The 17,141-nt window shown below is 60.3% G+C and overlaps 1 protein-coding gene across 1 annotated transcript in view; it reads left to right on the top strand.

Moving 5' to 3' along the window:
• The window catches only part of LOC142049754 (protein unc-13 homolog A-like), a 62,811-nt gene that overhangs the window by 30,548 nt on the left and 15,122 nt on the right, over nucleotides 1-17,141 (top strand). The window contains exons 2-22 of the mRNA XM_075077687.1: nucleotides 1,757-1,786; nucleotides 2,170-2,269; nucleotides 2,473-2,590; nucleotides 2,793-2,916; nucleotides 3,090-3,163; nucleotides 3,257-3,311; nucleotides 4,136-4,171; nucleotides 4,715-4,925; nucleotides 7,082-7,648; nucleotides 8,823-8,916; nucleotides 9,971-10,020; nucleotides 10,880-10,958; nucleotides 12,154-12,159; nucleotides 12,465-12,536; nucleotides 12,840-13,059; nucleotides 13,301-13,528; nucleotides 13,801-13,942; nucleotides 14,341-14,510; nucleotides 14,973-15,088; nucleotides 15,192-15,355; nucleotides 15,614-15,764. Coding sequence (XP_074933788.1) covers nucleotides 1,757-1,786; nucleotides 2,170-2,269; nucleotides 2,473-2,590; nucleotides 2,793-2,916; nucleotides 3,090-3,163; nucleotides 3,257-3,311; nucleotides 4,136-4,171; nucleotides 4,715-4,925; nucleotides 7,082-7,648; nucleotides 8,823-8,916; nucleotides 9,971-10,020; nucleotides 10,880-10,958; nucleotides 12,154-12,159; nucleotides 12,465-12,536; nucleotides 12,840-13,059; nucleotides 13,301-13,528; nucleotides 13,801-13,942; nucleotides 14,341-14,510; nucleotides 14,973-15,088; nucleotides 15,192-15,355; nucleotides 15,614-15,764 — 2,807 coding nt within the window. The remainder of the gene's footprint in view (nucleotides 1-1,756; nucleotides 1,787-2,169; nucleotides 2,270-2,472; nucleotides 2,591-2,792; nucleotides 2,917-3,089; nucleotides 3,164-3,256; nucleotides 3,312-4,135; nucleotides 4,172-4,714; nucleotides 4,926-7,081; nucleotides 7,649-8,822; nucleotides 8,917-9,970; nucleotides 10,021-10,879; nucleotides 10,959-12,153; nucleotides 12,160-12,464; nucleotides 12,537-12,839; nucleotides 13,060-13,300; nucleotides 13,529-13,800; nucleotides 13,943-14,340; nucleotides 14,511-14,972; nucleotides 15,089-15,191; nucleotides 15,356-15,613; nucleotides 15,765-17,141) is intronic.

The following is a 17,141-nucleotide window of genomic DNA, read 5'->3' as shown; positions in this document are numbered from 1 at the left end:
GGGCAGTGGGTGGAGGGAGCTGTTGGTGGGTGTGTTGGCGTCTGGAGCAAGGGTGAACTCCCATGCCAGGGTCCCCATGCAGCTCCAAGCATGCACCACAGGCTGCTCCTGCTACCAAATACTGTATTATAATATAATAATATATTTTAAATATATATACACCAATACATTATATATAATATAACCTACAAAAAAATATAATATAATATTATAATGCACAGTGGGGTTGGCCATCCCCGTGCAGTTGCCCCGGCTCCTGGCCTGGCGATGCCAGGGGATCTTTGGGATCCCAGAGCCTCGTGCCTGGCCTCGAACCAACCCCCCCCACCCCAGCATGAAACCCGCCATCCCTGAGTGAAGCCACAGCTCCTGGAGTCCTGTGATTCCCCAGGAACGTGGGCACCAGCAATGCATCTGGCAACCTTCCTTTGGGCAAAGTCGCTGCAAAGAGCCGCCCAGTGCGTGACCCTCTCGGCAGCATGGGGCCAGCAGCTGAGCTGAAGGATCCCCAATTATTTTCTGAGTGGTGTGCCAAGGCTGAGCCAATGATTCCCTCCCGCCTCGGTTTCCCCAGAAGTCCCCCAGTGCCTGGCGGGGGCTGCTTCTCCAAACCCTGCTGGGCACATGGAGCCGAGGGCAGCCCCCGTGGCCCTTCCAGCGCTGGCAGCGGGTGATAAGCGGCTGGCGAGTGACACATCTCTGAAATCAAATTACCTTTGATATCGCCAGGGCTATTTTCAGCCCTCCTCGGTCACGTTGGCCTTCCACCCGCTGGCACCCATGTCATTTAACTGTTCTCCGGGTGCTGTGTCATTCCCTCTCCGTCTGGTCCCCTCCTGTGAGTCCCAGACACCCCTCGCCCCCACCACCCCCTGGCATGGGCAGTGTTGGTACCTGGCTCTGCCCAGCTGCCCTTTTGCCTCCCCGCTGTGGGAAAACCTGGGTGCCACCTGCTCACACTGGTGTAAAGTGGGGTGGGGGGGGATCAGCCAGCATCGGGGGTGTTTGTTCCCATGGTGTTGAGCAGGATCTGGCCCAGATGCAACCCCCCCCCCCATGCAATCAGCCAATTGGGAGAGGTCCCCAATGGGCAGGATGAGAACCTCGGTGCCCCTGCAAGGGGGACAGGGCTGGAGTGCAGCAGGGAGCACCTCCACTGGCCCTGGGGCTGCTGTGGGGCAGGGGAGGGTTACAGCCTGCACCCCCCCTCCCACCCCCGTGTTTCCTGTATGAACTCTGGGTCAGCGGTTTGGGAGATAGGCAAGAGCCTTAACCCTGGCGCTGCTGGGCTGGTGCCTCTCGGCAGGGGTTGGAGCTGGGAGACGGCTCACCCAAACCCCCCTTTTCCCCCTGGATGTGTACAGTAACATCATCTGTTTCCCCAAATGTATCCAAATTCAGAAGCAGGGGGGTGAGGGGGGTTAAATGCCCCCTCAACAGATGAAGGCTGGTCATTTGGGGCTGCACTGGGATGTTTCAAGTTGTTCCAAAGCAGCAGGTTTTTTGGGGGGGGCCTTTGCTCCCCTCCGGTGCCCACCTCCAGCTCCTGCCTGATCCCCCTCCCTCGTGCCTGGCATTGAGGACTCCTGATTTACACCAGCAGGAGAGATCCCACCGCCTTCCCCCACCTTGCAGCTGGGGAGGGGGGGAGCAAGGCCTGGGGTCCTCCCACCCCTTTGGCACGCTGGTGGGGGTCCCCAGCCCCCTGCACGGGGGTCTCAGGCTGAATCTTTTCCCTCCCTCTCTGTCCCTGCAGTTAAAAAGGCCAAGTTCGATGGGCCCCAAGGTAAGCGGTCCCCCGCCTGTCTGCCCACCTCAGGGTGGGCTGGGACTTGGGGCTTGGCTCTGGGGCTGGTTGGGTGGGGCAGGCTCAGAGAAAGGGCTCGGGGGTGGCAAGGGGATCCCAGGCTCAGCCTCAGCTCTGGAGGTATGATTGGGCAAGTTGGGGGGGGCACACACAGAGATGGGGTGCCCTGGGCAGGATGGAGGGGCGCACAGCCAAGCCAGCCCTGGCAGGGGTAGGGTCCATCCTGCCTGGCTGACTGGGGCTGGGGTGCTGAGAACAGTGTGGGGGGACCCCATGGGAGGGTGCAGTGGGGGGCATCTGGGGGGTGGGTGCATGGCTGGGGGGGCACTGAGGGACATTTCACCCTCTGCTTGCTCCCACAGAGAAGTTTAACACCTATGTGACACTGAAGGTGCAAAATGTCAAGAGCACAACCATCGCAGTGCGGGGCAACCTGCCCTCCTGGGAGCAGGACTTCATGTTGTGAGTGTCCAGGGGCTGCCCCAGGGTCCCCCCCCACTGCTCCCCCTACCTGCCCCCCACCAGGAGGAGGTCATGCACTGCTGGTGCTCCCCTGACCCCAGCCCTGGGGGCTCACCTGAGTCCTGGGGCCAAGGGGTCAGGCAGAGACTGGGGTGGGGGCTGCAGGGGAGGGGGGTGACCTGACGCCTCTCCCCCTTCCCCAGCGAGATCAACCGGCTCGACCTGGGCCTGACGGTGGAGGTGTGGAACAAGGGGCTCATCTGGGACACCATGGTGGGAATGGTGTGGATCCCCCTCCGGACCATCCAGCAGTCCAATGAGGTAGGCAGCCAGGCACCTCCATCCCCCGCTGGACCCTAAGGGACATGTAGCCCCCATCCTGGCTGTCCTTCGCGGGGAGCAGAGCCTTCCCCATCTGTGCCTAGAGAGGGCCCTGCTTCGGGATGGACCCTGTGTTCGTGGGGTTGTGGAGCTGGGGAAGGGTGTGCCTGCAGTTCTCCTCACCCCCATTTCCTCCCCACAGGAGGGCCCTGGGGAATGGCTCACGCTTGACTCCCAGGTCATCATGACCAACAATGAGATTTCAGGCACCAAGGACCCCACTTTCCACCGTATCCTCCTTGACACCCGCTTCGAGCTGCCGCTGGGTGGGTACCGTCCCCGGGCGCGCTAGGTCTGGGGTGCAGCCTTCCTTGCCGCCAGTCCCAGGGATGCTTATGGGGCTTGGAGTTGAGCCTGGGGGACTGATCCTGTAGTCCTAAAAGCCGGGGTCTGTTTTGGAAGGCGGTCTGTGAACCAGTCGGGATCTTTGCCCTTGCAGATATTCCCGAGGAGGAGGCCAGGTATTGGGCCAAGAAGCTGGAGCAGCTCAATGCCATGCGGGACCAGGACGATGTAAGTCAGTGCAGAGTCAGGCCCAGGGTGAGGGCTGGGCAGGGAGCAGCGGTGCTGCGAGTGGGCAGCCCTTACCGGCCTGTCTCTCCTCAGTACACCTTCCAGGAGGAACAAGAAAAGCCTCTGCCCGTTCACAGCTCCCAGTGCTGTAAGTGCTGCCCTGCCCCTGCCCTGCTGCAAGACCCCAGCTCCCCTCACCGGGGATGCACAGGAACGGGGTCTGTGCCTTGGGGCACTGGACCCCAACCCAAGTGGGGCTCAACCTCACCCCACACACTGTTCCCATCCCTGTTCCTATCCTCCCTCCCATGTCTGCCGGTGTTTCTTTGCTGTCTCCCTGCCGCACAGTGTATGAGCCCTCCCGTGGGGCTGAGCCATAGGGGACGTGGGGGGGCATGGCAATGGGGCTGGTGAGGACGGTCCCCTGGGGAGCCTGGGCGAGGGGCAGCAAGGCTGGTGAGGGGGCTGCTTGGTGGGGGCACTGGCAGGGGGTCTGGGGGATTTGGGGCGGCAGCTCCGTTTGTCCCAACCCATGCCTCAGTTTCCCATTCTGTAATCGAGCCAGGGCAATGCACAGGCAGGGCCTGTCCCAAGCACAGCTCAGTGCCTGTGTGCCCAGCCCCCGCCCCTCTCCCCTGCACAGTTCAGTGCTACCATGCCTAGCCATAGCACTTGTCCCCAGCTTGGGTTGGTGTCACCATGGCCAGGCCTGGGCACCATCCCCAGAGCACTTCAGTGCCACTGTGCCCATCCCTAGGCCCCATCACTGCCCCATCTCAGTCCCTGTTCCCAGCATGGCTCAGTGCCAATGTGCCCCATCTGGGCGCTATCCTCAACCTGTCTCGGGGCACTGTCCCCAGCCCAGCTTGGTGTCACTGTGCCTGGGCGATGCTGGTTTCTCCCAGCCAGCTCCTGCTGCTGCCCCGCAGCTGCCTCCATCCTTATTGTCTCTGCCACCTTTTTTTTTTGTAGGTAACTGGAATTATTTTGGCTGGGGAGAACAGCAGAGTAAGTATCCTGTCCCCTCCTCTTCTCCCAGCCTGGTGGTCCCCAGCACATCCCCCTTTGCTGGTCTAGGGCTCAGGGGACCTGGGGCTTGGGTTCAGCCTGCGGCCTCATGCAGTGGCTCTGTGCTGGGCAAGGGCGGAGGCACGGAGTGCCCTGTCCTGGGCAGGGTTGTTCCCACAGGCTGGTGGGGACATGGCACCATGAAGCTCTGTGCCCTCAGGGTGCTCTGGTGGCAATAAGCAGCTGTGGTGGGACATCGGTGGGGTGGAGGGAGGGTCCCCACCCACTGTCCTCCTCTTCCCTCCTGGATATCTCATTTCCCCCCTCTGCCCTTGCCTTGTCCCCCAAAACCCCTTTCTGCAGAGGAGAACGTGTGCAGCCCCTCACCCCTTCCAGGGTCTGTCTTCCCAGCATGGTCCCACAGTGGTGGGGACATGGTGGTGGCAGTAGCGGGGCTGTGTTGGGTGTGGGGCAGATTTGGGGCATCCCTGGCCACAACAGTCATGGGGCCGTCCCCATCCCACTCACTGTGGCCCCTTGCAGACGATGACCCCGACAGCACGGTGGATGACCGGGACAGTGATTACCGCAGCGAGACCAGCAACAGCATCCCACCGCCATATTACACCACCTCCCAGCCCAACGCCTCCGTCCACCAGTACCCCATGAGGCACCAGCAGCAGAGCTTCCATGACTCCTACACTGACTCCATGCAGAGTTATGAGATGGACTACTCAGACCAGCATCCCATCAGGTAGCATTGGCACAGCCAGCTCCCCCCGGGACCTGCTCTCTCAATCACCCCCCAGAGGTGGCAGAGGGTCCTGGGGTGACGCCAGGGATGCTGCTCCCAGGGTGGTGGGTGACAGAGGGAAGGAAGGATGCTGAGGCGAGGAAGAGGGGGATGGTGCTGGCCCCAAGCCTTTCCTTCTCACTGGAAAGTTTTCAAGCTCTTTTGAGTCACCACCCTCCTCTGTCCTCGCTGGGCTTTGGGACCCCCAAGCCCCAGCTGTCCTTGCTGGGAGCTGAGTAGTGGGCTGTGGCCTGGCTGGGGATGCAGACGTGGCTGTAGGCAGAGCCGCAGGCAGGGATGCCTGCCCAGCGCTTTGTCCCCATGGTCGCAGCACGGCCCAGTTCCTTGCCAGCATCCAGCCCAAGGTTCCAGCCCTGTCCGCCAGGACAGAGCCACCCTGCCGGCATCCCCATGGTAGCAGGGGATGCTGGGGTGTGGTGGGTGCGGCAGCGCGGCGCCTGGAACCTTGCTGATCATCTTCCTCTCCTCCCTGGCAGACGCTATGGTAGCGTAGACTCTGCCGCAAATGGACGCAGTGACGCTGAGTCCGCTTCTGAGTCGAGCAGGCGGACAAGCCGCCAGCCTTCCCTTGAGATCAGGCAGTCCCTAGACCAATTGGATAGGTGGGTTGCTACCTCGTCGCATGCTGTGTGCCGTCGCAGAGTGCTGTGGTTGGTCCTTGCAGCCATGGTGAGGCCAACACCAGTCACGGCAAGGGCGGCCTTGTGCTGCTGCGGGGTCCCCCTCTCCCTGCCCTGGACTGCCTCGGAAAGGAGCAGTGTTGGGATGCTCCAGGTGTCTCTTGGCCCCATGGCATCCCTTCTTGCTGCTGTGCCCCAGTTCATGGGGGCGATGCCCCAGCGTCCTGGTCCTGCTCACCAGCACAGTGACTGGCTGGCAGCACTGCTGCCTGTTCTCCGTCATGCCAGTGTGTATGGGAGCTGGGGCCTCAGGGACTCAAATGCCACCCTCCGTTTCTGGTCACTTCCCAGGGAACACCTGGCTGGGCAAAAGCCTCGCACAATAATTTGGGACACTCACGATGTGCCAAGGGCCCTTCTCCCAGATCTGGCCAGGATCAGGCTGGGGAGATGAGGGGTTTCCAAGCATGAGCCATGTCTCCTGCACTCCTGTGTCCCAAGTCCCGCTTCCCAAGGTACCTGGATGGCGCCAGTACCACCCCCGTGCTGGGACCAGCCTGGGAATCCCCCAGTACCCTCCTCCCTGCGGTGTCCCCTGGCTCCCCACTGCCTGGCCCAGCCACTCTGGGCCCAGGGCTCTGCCCATCCCATCCCCTTGTCCCTTTCTCCCTTGCCCACCCCTGAGCCCTGGCTGCTGGTGCTGGAGACGTGGTGTCGGCCTCTTCCTAGGCATGTCCCTGTCCTGTCTGCATGTTTGCTTACGTGAGCCTCTCCCCACGGAGCCCTGCGTCTGTCCTGTCCCTGGCAGCCTCCTGGGACACAGGGAGCCCCTCTGTGCTCCCCCAGGTGCAGGTGGCTGTGAGAGGGGTATGCTGGAAGGGCCAGGGGCCAGTGGGGCAGGTGGGGCAGTGGGAAGGGGGTCTGGCCTGGCAGGAAGACTGGAGAGGAGACCCCCAGGTAGGGATGATGTGGCTAAGGGGAGTGATGGGGTTGAGGGTATGTCCTTGGAGAGGGGGTGCCAGGGAGGTCTACAGGGAGTGCTGGCATGTCAGGATAGATGTTGGGTGACGGATCTGTGGGTTGGGGGCAGGATGGGGTGTCTGGCAGAAGAAGGAGGCAGGATCTGGCTGGGGGTGCTGCCTGGCCACGCTCTGACCCCACCCCTGGCAGGGGTGAGCCGAGGGGACAGACGCTGTCCCCCACGTCCCCATGCTCAGCCCAGGCACAGGCAGGGCACCCCTGCATGTGCCCCAGCCTGGGGGGCTAGTCCCAGTCCACAGAGTCTCCTGGGTCCATGCCTTCGACTCCCAGGATGAGGAGCCTGCTGCTCACCCCGGCTGTGCCCTGGGGTGAGCTGCACATCCTTGCGCCTGCGCTGCAGGGACCCCTGGGGCTCTGGCTAGGGCTGCATGGGTCAGGCGAGGCTGCAGCACAGACCCACAGGAGCCCTGTCCTTGTCTCCCCTTGGCCCTGCAGCCCCACAGGGAGCAGCCACTATGCCTCGTCAGCCGAGCTGAGCCAGGGCAGCTCCCAGCTGAGCGAGGACTTCGAGAACGAGAGCCTGCGGGACTCAGAGCTGGATGAGCGGGACGGCGACTCCTACCACTCCTGCCACAGCTCCGTCAGCTACCGCAAGGACTCGCCCCACTGGGAAGAGGAGGACGATGACCTCTATCTGGAGGAGGAGGAAGAGTTCAATGAGGACTACAGCGAGAATGAGGAAGGCTACCCCAAGGAGGAGGAGGACCTTCGGCAGCAGGGCACCTACAAAACCCCTGAGCATGATGCGTACCCCCCACTGCAGAAACCCCCTGGGCAGCAGCAGCAACAAGTCCCACAGCAGCAGCAGCAACCGCAGCTGGTCCCACAGCTGAAACCGCAGCAGCAGGAGAGGAAGGAGGAGAAGAAAGAGGAAAGGAAGGAGGAGAAGGACATCTCTGTCCCCCCAGAAACCCCAGAGGCCCTCCAGGCCCAGCGGGGAGTGGACGAAGCTCCCCTGCAAGAGGTGGCCCCCAAGCCTGAGCCCCCAAAACTGGCTGAGAGGTAGGAGAGAGTTGTTGATCTGTAGCACCGTTGGAATGGCACTGTGCCTGGAGACACTGAGGATGTTCTGGAGGTGGCCTGGGGCTGGTGCTGGTGCTGCTGATGCCAAGGGGCAGCACAAGGGACCTTCTGTGGTGTCTGGGGTTTTTCCAGGTGCCTGAGGCCTTTAATTATTGAACATGTCCATTTTCCCATGGTTTGGTGAGCACCACCACTCTGCACAGGGTGGGAAGCGTGATGGGCTTTTTCAGCCTTTTATTTAGTTTAAATTATAGACCACAGCTGGGGAATCTCTAATTTAAAAAAAATGTGTAATGAGCTTTTTTTAAAAAAAAAGTATTTAGGCCCAAGGGCTGGCTAGAGTCCTGGCGAAGGTGGCCTTAGTTCATGTCTGCCTGCAGTGCCTCTTCTCCGGGCAGGGGGCTTGGGGGGGGGTTACTCGCTGGGCACTGGGGATCATGGATTAGTGCTGAGGAGCCCAGGTTAGCACTGGGGACCACATATTAGCCCAGGCAAGGCCCCACAGGGCTGGTTTGGGCAGGCTCCTCTCCCGAGCTCCCCACGGCCTCGTCCCAGCCCTGTTCTGAGCACCGATCTCCAGTGTGATGTCACACCAGGCTCTCCAGGAGGCTGGGGTGTTGGGAGGATTTATTTTCTTTTCCTCCATATCTTGTTTTTGCAAGAGAGGAGAAAAATTCCCCACAACAACCAGCATGTCCAGGCTGGCAGGTCCCCCTGGGCTCGGAGCCTCTGGGGTGTTGGGAGCTCTTAACCCCAGGAGGTCCCAGCATGGTGGGAGGCAGCCAGAGGACGTTCTGCTGGGGAGATGGGGGGTGAGGGATGTTTAATCTATGTGCTTGTGTCCCAGCAGTCCCCTGACCCTTTGCTGCTGGAGGGATCCCTCACGTTGCTTGGGTGCCCAGGACAGTCTCCCAAGGGAGGGGGATCTCCCAGCTTCTCATCGCTCTGCCTTGACTGCACTGTCCTTTGCAGCAGGACTTGCTACCTTCTTAGTGCCCTTCCTGGTAGCAAGAGGGGGTTTTTGTCATGGCCACACTGGCTCAAGGCCCATCAGGATCCCTAAATTGCAGCCTCAGTCCTGCCAGGGGTGTGGGGGCTGACACCCCATCCCCAGTGCCATGCTGGGAGGTGAGCAAGGTGTGTGTGCTTGCAGGGAGCAAATAGAGGCAGAGGTGCAGGACCCCAAAGCACGAGCCAAAGCCAACTGGTTGAGAGCCTTCAACAAGGTCTGCATGCAGCTGCAGGAGGTGAGCAATCTGGTGGCTGCCCGCTGCCAGGTCCCAGCGCCAGCCACGTGCTGGACTGGGGGCACAGCCCCTTCCCGTGCCCGGGCATCTTCCAGACATGTCTGCTCCCCAATCCCATGGACGTCCCACACCCTGAAGGCAGTGGGGACCTGGGGGGCCCCAACAGTGGTGGCCCCACAACCCTGTTCACACCAAGTGGGACTCCCTCAAGGGGCAGGGAGTGCTGAGGACCTTCCTGCGGTGTGTTGCATGTGGTGTGCTGGTACGAGCCCCTCCGCCCTCTCCCCTGTATTGAGTTGACAATTTTTTTTGTTCTGTTTTTAGACTCCATCCTCCATCTTTTCTTTTTGTTTTGGCTCTGGATTCACCCCCCAGGGCTTCGATCCCCCTCCCCACCGCTTCTCTTTTGAGTTGTCCACCACGGCCCTTGCGCCCACATCTCCCCTTCCTGCAGGGAAGGGGTGTAGCCTGCCTGCAGGTAAGCATGTCCAACTGGAATGACCCAGCAATGTGTGTGCCTTCACCATGTGTGTGCACGCACGCACGCATTCAGGGAGGTGTAATTGGCTCTTTCCTCCCTTCTCCCCCAGAATAATCCCCTCCCTGCAAGGGAGGTGTCACTGCGGGATGGTCCCTGTGCACACCCTACCTCCAGTGTGCTTTGGCTTTTCCCTGCACTTCTCTCCAACTGGCTGTGGGTCTGTGTGGACTTGCCGAGCCTTTCCAATGATGCTTCTCCATTCCCCCAAACCCTGAATTTTTGCACGGTGCAGCCACCCCCACTGCTTTGCCAGCCCAAGCCCCTCTGCTGAAGCCTGCCCACCGCTTGCCCAGCTCAGCCTCTTGAAGATATTCCCAGTGCAAGCTCTTTGCTGGAAAGAGCCCTGTTGTTTCAGGAACACGCTTTTCTCTGCCCACCCTGTAAATCCTTTACGTGCTTCCCCAGTGCTGTGGGTGCCGGCTGGGTGCTCAGCTGCCAGCAGCGCTGGGGTGGGCTGCCATGTGCACTGGGGGCTCGGTGCTGTGCCCATGACAGCTGCCCCATGTCTTGCAGGCCTGCGGAGAAGGCAATGGAGAAGCTAAATCCCTGTGGTTCAAAGGCGGGTGAGTATGCGGGGAAGCCGGTACTTTATGCCCCCATGGGGGCTTGCGGGCTGCTCTCCCCTCCTCATTAGGATGTGATTAACAAGCTTGTTGGGGGGCTGGTGTGGGGAAGCGTTGCTGAGCTGTGGGCATGTGGGGGCCAGATGAATGCTGGTTGCTTGGTGCTTTTGGAGGAGCCAGCAGAGATGCCACTGCTCCGTGTCCCCAGGAGCTGCTGCCAAAGGGGAGAGCAAGGAGGTGAGTGGGTTGGGAGGGGACTGAGCTGGGGTGGCAGCTACCACTTCTCTCCTGCCATCTGGGGCTTGAGTAGTGCCATGGGGAACCCTGAACCTCTCACCCTGACAGGCTGTGGGTCTCACCCTCACAGGTGGCCCTGCTGCTGAGCCAGGCAGAACCTGGCACATTTCCTTGAGAACCCACCAGATTATGCCAGGGTTTTTTTGCAGACAGGACTGGAGGCTGCAAAGTGGTGTTTCTGCCTGAGCTGCGGTGCCTCGGTTTCTCTCACAACAGAACAGCTTGGTGCTCACCTTTTGTGTCCCAGAGGGAAACCCCAGCTCTCCCGCTCCACGCCGCAGTGTCAAAGCGGCTATTGTTTTCCTGTGTTCCACTGTCACACCACTGAAGCAAAACATCTTCATGTGGGGAAAATCACAGTTTTCTGCCAGAATCTCCTTCCTCCATAGTTTTCAGTCTGATGATCCCTGCCTCAGCTGGGGCGGTGGTGGGGATGGGGGTCCCCAGGCCACCCAGGGGTTGTCCTGCAGTTTTGTCCGCCAAGTCCCGAGTGAACATGGGGCAATAGCAGGGGACCCTGCCTCTGTTCCCCCTTCCCCGCTGACTCTCATCTCTCTTGCAGGCCTGGTGGCGGGCTGATCATTATAGACAGCATGCCGGACATATGCAAGCGAAAACCCATCCCCCTAGTTAGTGATTTGGTGAGGCTCCTCCTAACGCTTTGCACCTCACAGTTGCCAGCTTCGCTCCTGCTGCACCCCGCTGGACTGCGCCACCCGCCTGCCCTGGCCAATGCTTGCGGGGTGCCCGTGCTCTGCTCCCCAGCTGCCTCTAACATGGCTTGTGTTTTCTGTTTTCTTTTCTCTGGCCTGGCTTGGCTGTCCTTGGTGGCAGGGGGGCAGCAGTAAAGTTTCTGCGCTGCATTAACAGCATGCCCGACATTAAGCCTGGACGCAAATCTCTCCCTCTAGTCAGTGATCTGGTGAGCATGGTCTGAGGGGTTAAAGAGAGAGCACTCACCCAAGGGTGCTTCTCTTTAATGGAGTTCCAGGGCCCTGTCCCTACACCAAGCATCAGCCCAAGGCTTCCTGGGGCTGCATCTGGTTTCCCATTTTTTTACTGGTGCTGTGTCCCTGGTCCCTTCTCGTCCCACCTGCCATAAGTTCCCCGCAGCTCGGGCCATGGTGGTGCCAGGCAGATGGACCCACATATCAGAGGAGGGGTAGCACTGGCTTTTCTGAGCTGCACAGACTCTATGCTCCTGTCCCCACCATTGTCACACTGCACCGCTACAGCCCAGTCCCCATGTTGGGGTCCCATCCAGCCCCCTGGGCTATAATGCATAGGGTCACTCTGCTGTCACCCCCCTGGTGACGAGAGACAGCAGTTTTGGAAACCAGACACCCTTTGTGCCCAGAATTAGGTGCCCTTCACCTCCTTCCCCTCTCTTTACACCTCGCTGCCTCCACTCTGTGCCCTCCCAGGGTGCCTCCATCCTGTCCCCAGCCCACCTGCCCTCCCCCATCCCGCTGCCCCCCCCCCTTGCTGCTCTAACCCCAGTGCCCTCTGCCCCCCAGCTCACCTGGGCAGCCGCTGATGCTTCTGCACTGTGTTGTGTTGGTGTCAGGGTTTTGGGGTGTTGGGTTGTGGGTGGTGATGGGGTGGGCAGAGTGCAGGGGTCAGGCAGGGGCCACTGCCTTTCCCTGCTGGGGTTTGGCAGTGCTGCGGCTTGGGGGTGGCAAACCCCCCAGGGACTGGTCTGGTGCTGGGTGAGGGGTTGGTTTTGTCCCAGTTCCCACTAGTTCCAGCAGGGAAGGGGCAGGACTTGCTCTGCTGTGAGGTGGCTAGTGCTAACAGCCTTTTATTCCCCCTCTCGCTGGCCCTGGCTGCCTGCAGGCAATGGTAAGTGCCATCCTTGCTCTGGTCTCCCCAGGGTCTCAGTTGAGAGGCTGTGCCCATTGGGGCTGAACTGGGAATGCCGTGGGCTACTGAACTGGTTCCAGTCCCACAGCAGCGGGGTGGTGCTTTGAAGTGCTGGCGTCACTGGGAGCTGGGCTGTCCCCACTGCCAGCCCATGCAGCCAGCACCCTCCCCCATCTGGGGTGGGGGTCCACCCCAGGTGGTTTATGGCCACTGGGACCCCAAAGGGGTGTGGGAGGGACAGCCTGTGGTCTGCCAGATCTGGGAATTATGTTTCTTTCCCGCAGTCCCTGGTCCAGTCCAGGAAAGCAGGAATCACATCCGCGCTGGCCTCGAGCACATTGAACAATGAGGAGCTGGTAGGTGCTGGGGCTGGCTGGGGTGTGGGGCGGTCATGGTTGGAGAGCTGAGCCAGGCCAGCAATGGGGGTGCGGGGTCTGTGCTACACCAGCATCCTCCTCCGGCGATGCCAAAGCAGCCAGGATGCTCACGGCTGCACTTGGGGATGGTGGTGTTTGTCCTCTGCCCTCCTTGCCCGCACCCAGCAGTGATGCTGTATGTGGCCCAGCACCTGTGGATGGCATCTCTGCACCCTGCTGCATGGCTCGGTTGCTGCACATTGCCTGAGCTTTCCTCCCCCACTCTCTTCTGTCCTTGCACAGAAAAACCATGTTTACAAGAAGACTCTGCAAGCCTTAGTGTATCCCATCTCCTGCACGACGCCCCACAACTTTGAGGTGTGGACAGCCACCACCCCCACCTACTGCTACGAGTGTGAGGGGCTGCTCTGGGGCATTGCCCGGCAGGGCATGCGCTGCGCCGAGTGCGGCGTCAAGTGTCACGAGAAGTGCCAGGACCTGCTCAATGCCGACTGCCTGCAGAGTAAGGAGCTGTTGCCTGCAGCCTCATCCCTTCTCACTTTGGAGAGGGAGGAGGGAGAGATGGAGAGGTGGACTCCTGCCTTGTGCATGGGGGAAGTGGTGGGCAGGGCAGATCTGTCCTGGGCAGGGTGTAGACCTCTCCAGGTTTGACTTCATTCATGCATGGTGGGCTTGGGGAGCTCTCGGCTCTCTCCTGGATGCCGCCTGCCCCCCACATCTCACCCATGGCTTTCCTCTCCCAGGGGCAGTGGAGAAGAGCTCCAAGCATGGAGCGGAGGACCGGACCCAGAATATTATCATGGTGCTCAAGGACCGCATGAAGATCCGGGAGCGCAACAAGCCAGAGATATTTGAGCTGATTCAGGAGGTGTTTGGGGTGACCAAGACCACACACACACAGCAGATGAAGGCCATGAAGCAGAGCGTCCTGGACGGCACCTCCAAATGGTCGGCCAAGATCAGCATCACGGGTAGGCACCGGTAGTGCCTGGCACCATGTGCCGTGGGGGACTATGTGGCTGTCCCCTTGCACAAGGACACTGTGTGCTCCAACCCGCCTCCTGCCCCTCATCCTGCAAAGTGGCTTCAGCCCCTGGGGCTCTGGTGGGGGACACAAGATGCCTGTTGCGGGATCTCGGAGTGGCTGTGGCACTGACTCATCTCTCTGTCTGTTCTCTCCACTGTGTGTGCCATGCATGTGCCTTGTGTGGATGGGCATGTGCTGCGCCATGCTGTGCTGCAGTCGTCTGTGCCCAGGGCCTGCAAGCAAAGGATAAGACAGGTTCCAGTGACCCGTATGTCACTGTCCAGGTTGGAAAGACAAAAAAAAGGACTAAAACTATCTACGGCAATCTCAATCCAGTCTGGGAGGAGAATTTCCATTTGTAAGTTCACCCCTGGCCCACCCTGTCCCCTTTCCTGGCCGCCCGCGGTCATGCTGAGCCGTGCTGGCTGTCAGCACGTCCCTGTGGGGGGTGGAGAGCCTCATCCTGACCCAGCTGAGGGTGGAGGGGGGATGCTGGGGTCACTGGGAGTGCTGGTTTTGCGCTATGGAGTGTTTTGTTCCTGGTGATGGGGGCTGATCCAGGCTGTGTTGGGGCCATCTTGGCATGGTGCAGAGCCATGCCGAGCCAACCAGGGAGGGTTGGTGCTCCCACATCTCTTCCCCAGTTCCTGCCCTGTGCTGGGATGGTCCCTCTTGTTTAGGGAAACAGAGGCTGTGGAGAGGCCAGAAAGGTTTCCCTGCTCATCCTGGGGCTTTTGCCCCTTCTCTCCTCCCCAGCGAGTGCCATAACTCCTCCGACCGCATCAAGGTCCGCGTCTGGGACGAAGACGATGACATTAAGTCCCGTGTCAAGCAGCGCTTCAAGAGGGAGTCTGATGACTTCCTGGGCCAGACAATCATCGAGGTCCGGACCCTGAGTGGGGAGATGGATGTCTGGTACAACCTCGGTAACCAGCTTCCCTGGCACGGCCTGCTCGGGCTGGGACTCCTGGTCCTGCATTCCCAGGGGGACATGCTGCCAGCCCTGGTTTGAAGGCTACTTCAGCATATTAGTATAGGGTCTGCTGTTAAAAACACTTAATATCAAAAGCCATTGGGATCAAGCATTTTCCCAGGCTCATTCTCAAAACTCTTTGCCCAGGAGGTCTGAAGCACTGGCCCTCTGTAGAGGGGAAATTGAGGCATGGAGAGGCCACATCTCTGTAGTGCCTGGAGATATGACCAAATCCCTCTCTGGAATGCCTTGGCTGAATTGTACCCTGGCCTGGCTGCACTTGGTGCTGGGTGTCTCCCTGGCCCCAGCCCCAAGGCCCCTCCGTGCCAGAGCTGTCCGCCCCTTTGGGGCTAGGGGTGAGCAGAGTTGCTCTGGGGAAGCCTCACGTCTTGTCCCCCTTCCTGTCCCCCCACAGACAAGCGGACAGACAAGTCGGCTGTATCAGGAGCCATCCGGCTGCACATCAGCGTGGAGATCAAAGGCGAGGAGAAGGTGGCTCCCTACCATGTACAGTACACTTGCCTGCATGAGGTGAGGAGCCCAGGCAGGCGTGGGGGGCATGACCCCCACCCCAGCAAAGCCACCATGCCACCACAAGCCCTGGGGACCTGACAGGACTCATTTGTACCTCCAGAACCTCTTCCACTTTGTGACGGATTTGCAAAACAACGGGGTGGTGAAAATCCCTGATGCCAAGGGGGATGACGCCTGGAAGGTGTACTTTGACGAAACGGCGCAGGAGATCGTGGATGAGTTTGCCATGCGCTATGGGGTGGAGTCCATCTACCAGGCCATGACGTGAGTCACTTGCCCTCCACCTTGCTCAAAGGGGCTGCGCCAGCCCTGGGTTGGCGGGGGTCACTATTGGCGTCTTCCTCCCCTGCTGCTCTTTGCACCCACCTCCCCACCATGGGTGCAGACATGCTCCCCTAGCTCGCCCTGCACCTGTGCACCCATCCCTCCCCTCCTCTGTGCGTGCACTCCAAATGCCGCGCCCCTTCCTACAGGCAGCCCCTCCTGTGGCCCTGCACCCTCACCTTCTGCCTCCCTCTGCAGGCATTTTGCCTGTCTTTCCTCCAAATACATGTGCCCGGGTGTGCCAGCAGTGATGAGTACCCTGCTAGCCAACATTAATGCCTACTATGCCCATACCACGGCTTCCACCAATGTCTCGGCGTCTGACCGCTTTGCCGCTTCCAATTTCGGGGTAAGTCCGATGGTGCGTAAACACTCCTTCCTTCTTCTCTCTCTTCTCTTGGGAGCGGGTGGGGGGCTTGGGGGGCAAAAAGGGCTGTGCAAAACACCCTGCTCCAAACTGTAGCTGAGCAGCAGATGGGTCAGCCCCTGCTTGCCCTGAAATTCATCCCACTCGGGATTTTCAGGAAGGAAAAGAGCCACCACCTTCCTGGAAGAAGGTCTAAATTAGCTCTCCAAATTTGCTCTCCAACCATGAGGGTCTGAGCAGGCTGGGATGCTGGGTGGCAGTGTGGCAGGAGGGGAAAACCTTGGTGGCAAAATCACAAGCAGGTGGCAAGGAGCCATCCCTGCAGCTTGCTGGGTTTTGCATGGCCCTGTGTGCTTTGGACGCATCCCGGGACCGCTGCAAACTCACCCGACTGTGCCAGCACCCACGCGTGCCTGCTGGGTGCCTCACTTGCAGCAAGCAGGGTGAGTTTGTGCCGGCGCCGGGTACGCCCTTGGGGACGTGGGCCGGGAGGGGCTGAGCTCTCGCCCCGCCTCCCCCTGCGTGTCCTAGAGGCAGCAGGTGGTTGCTCTGGACGCGCACAGGTTGAGCCAGGATCAGTGCCCAGCCCTGGGTCAGGCAAAGTGCTGGGTAGCCAGGGATGCAGCCAGGGCTGAGTGCAGCTCTGGACAGGGGCTGCTTTGGCTCACCTCCCACTTCCCATCGCAGGGGGTAGCTAGAGCCGAGCAAGCTGTGCCTCCGGGGTATGAAAGAAGAGGAAACCATACAAGAAGAAAAAACCAAACACCTTTTCTCTGATGTGGAGGATTTAAAAAACTTTTTTCTTTTTCTTTTTTTAGCGAGCCTAAGGTTGGGTCCTAAAGTGCCCGGCCGTGTCGCTTTAACCCCGAGTACCTGTCGTGTCCAGTTTTAAAGCACTACAGCTGTTTGGATGCATGGTCTCAGCCCAGAGCCTGGCTTTGCCATCTCTGGCAGGCGAGCGCGCCGAAGGTTTGCGGTCGCCAGTGCAGGCTGCGGGCTTGGCCGGGCTGCAGCCAGGTGGGCGTGGGACTTGCTGCCCCGTCCTGTCCCCATGTCCTCCCCCAGGACTCAGGAGCTGCTCCAGGCTCTCAGGAGCCCTGCGGGGCAGCCCTGACCCAGTACAGCTGGTGCTGTGGAGGAAACCCAGGGCTCTTGTGAGAGACCCACGGGGTTGTCCAATGCCCCACCCCGGCAAAGGTGCAAAGCGAAATGCCTCCCAACACTGTTTTGGGGCAGATTGGTTGCTTTGCCCTCAGCTGATGCCTGATCCACAGCTCAGCATGGGTTTTGCGTCCTCCTGCCCCGCGCTCCCTGGCCAGGAGCTGGGCTAAGCTGAATTAAAGGCACTCAGCCCCAATG

The sequence above is a fragment of the Phalacrocorax aristotelis genome, chromosome W, assembly GCF_949628215.1.
Source record: "Phalacrocorax aristotelis chromosome W, bGulAri2.1, whole genome shotgun sequence".
NCBI lineage: Eukaryota > Metazoa > Chordata > Aves > Suliformes > Phalacrocoracidae > Phalacrocorax > Phalacrocorax aristotelis.
Note: the sequence above shows the minus strand (reverse complement) of the source record. Positions and strands in the feature narration are given on the sequence as shown.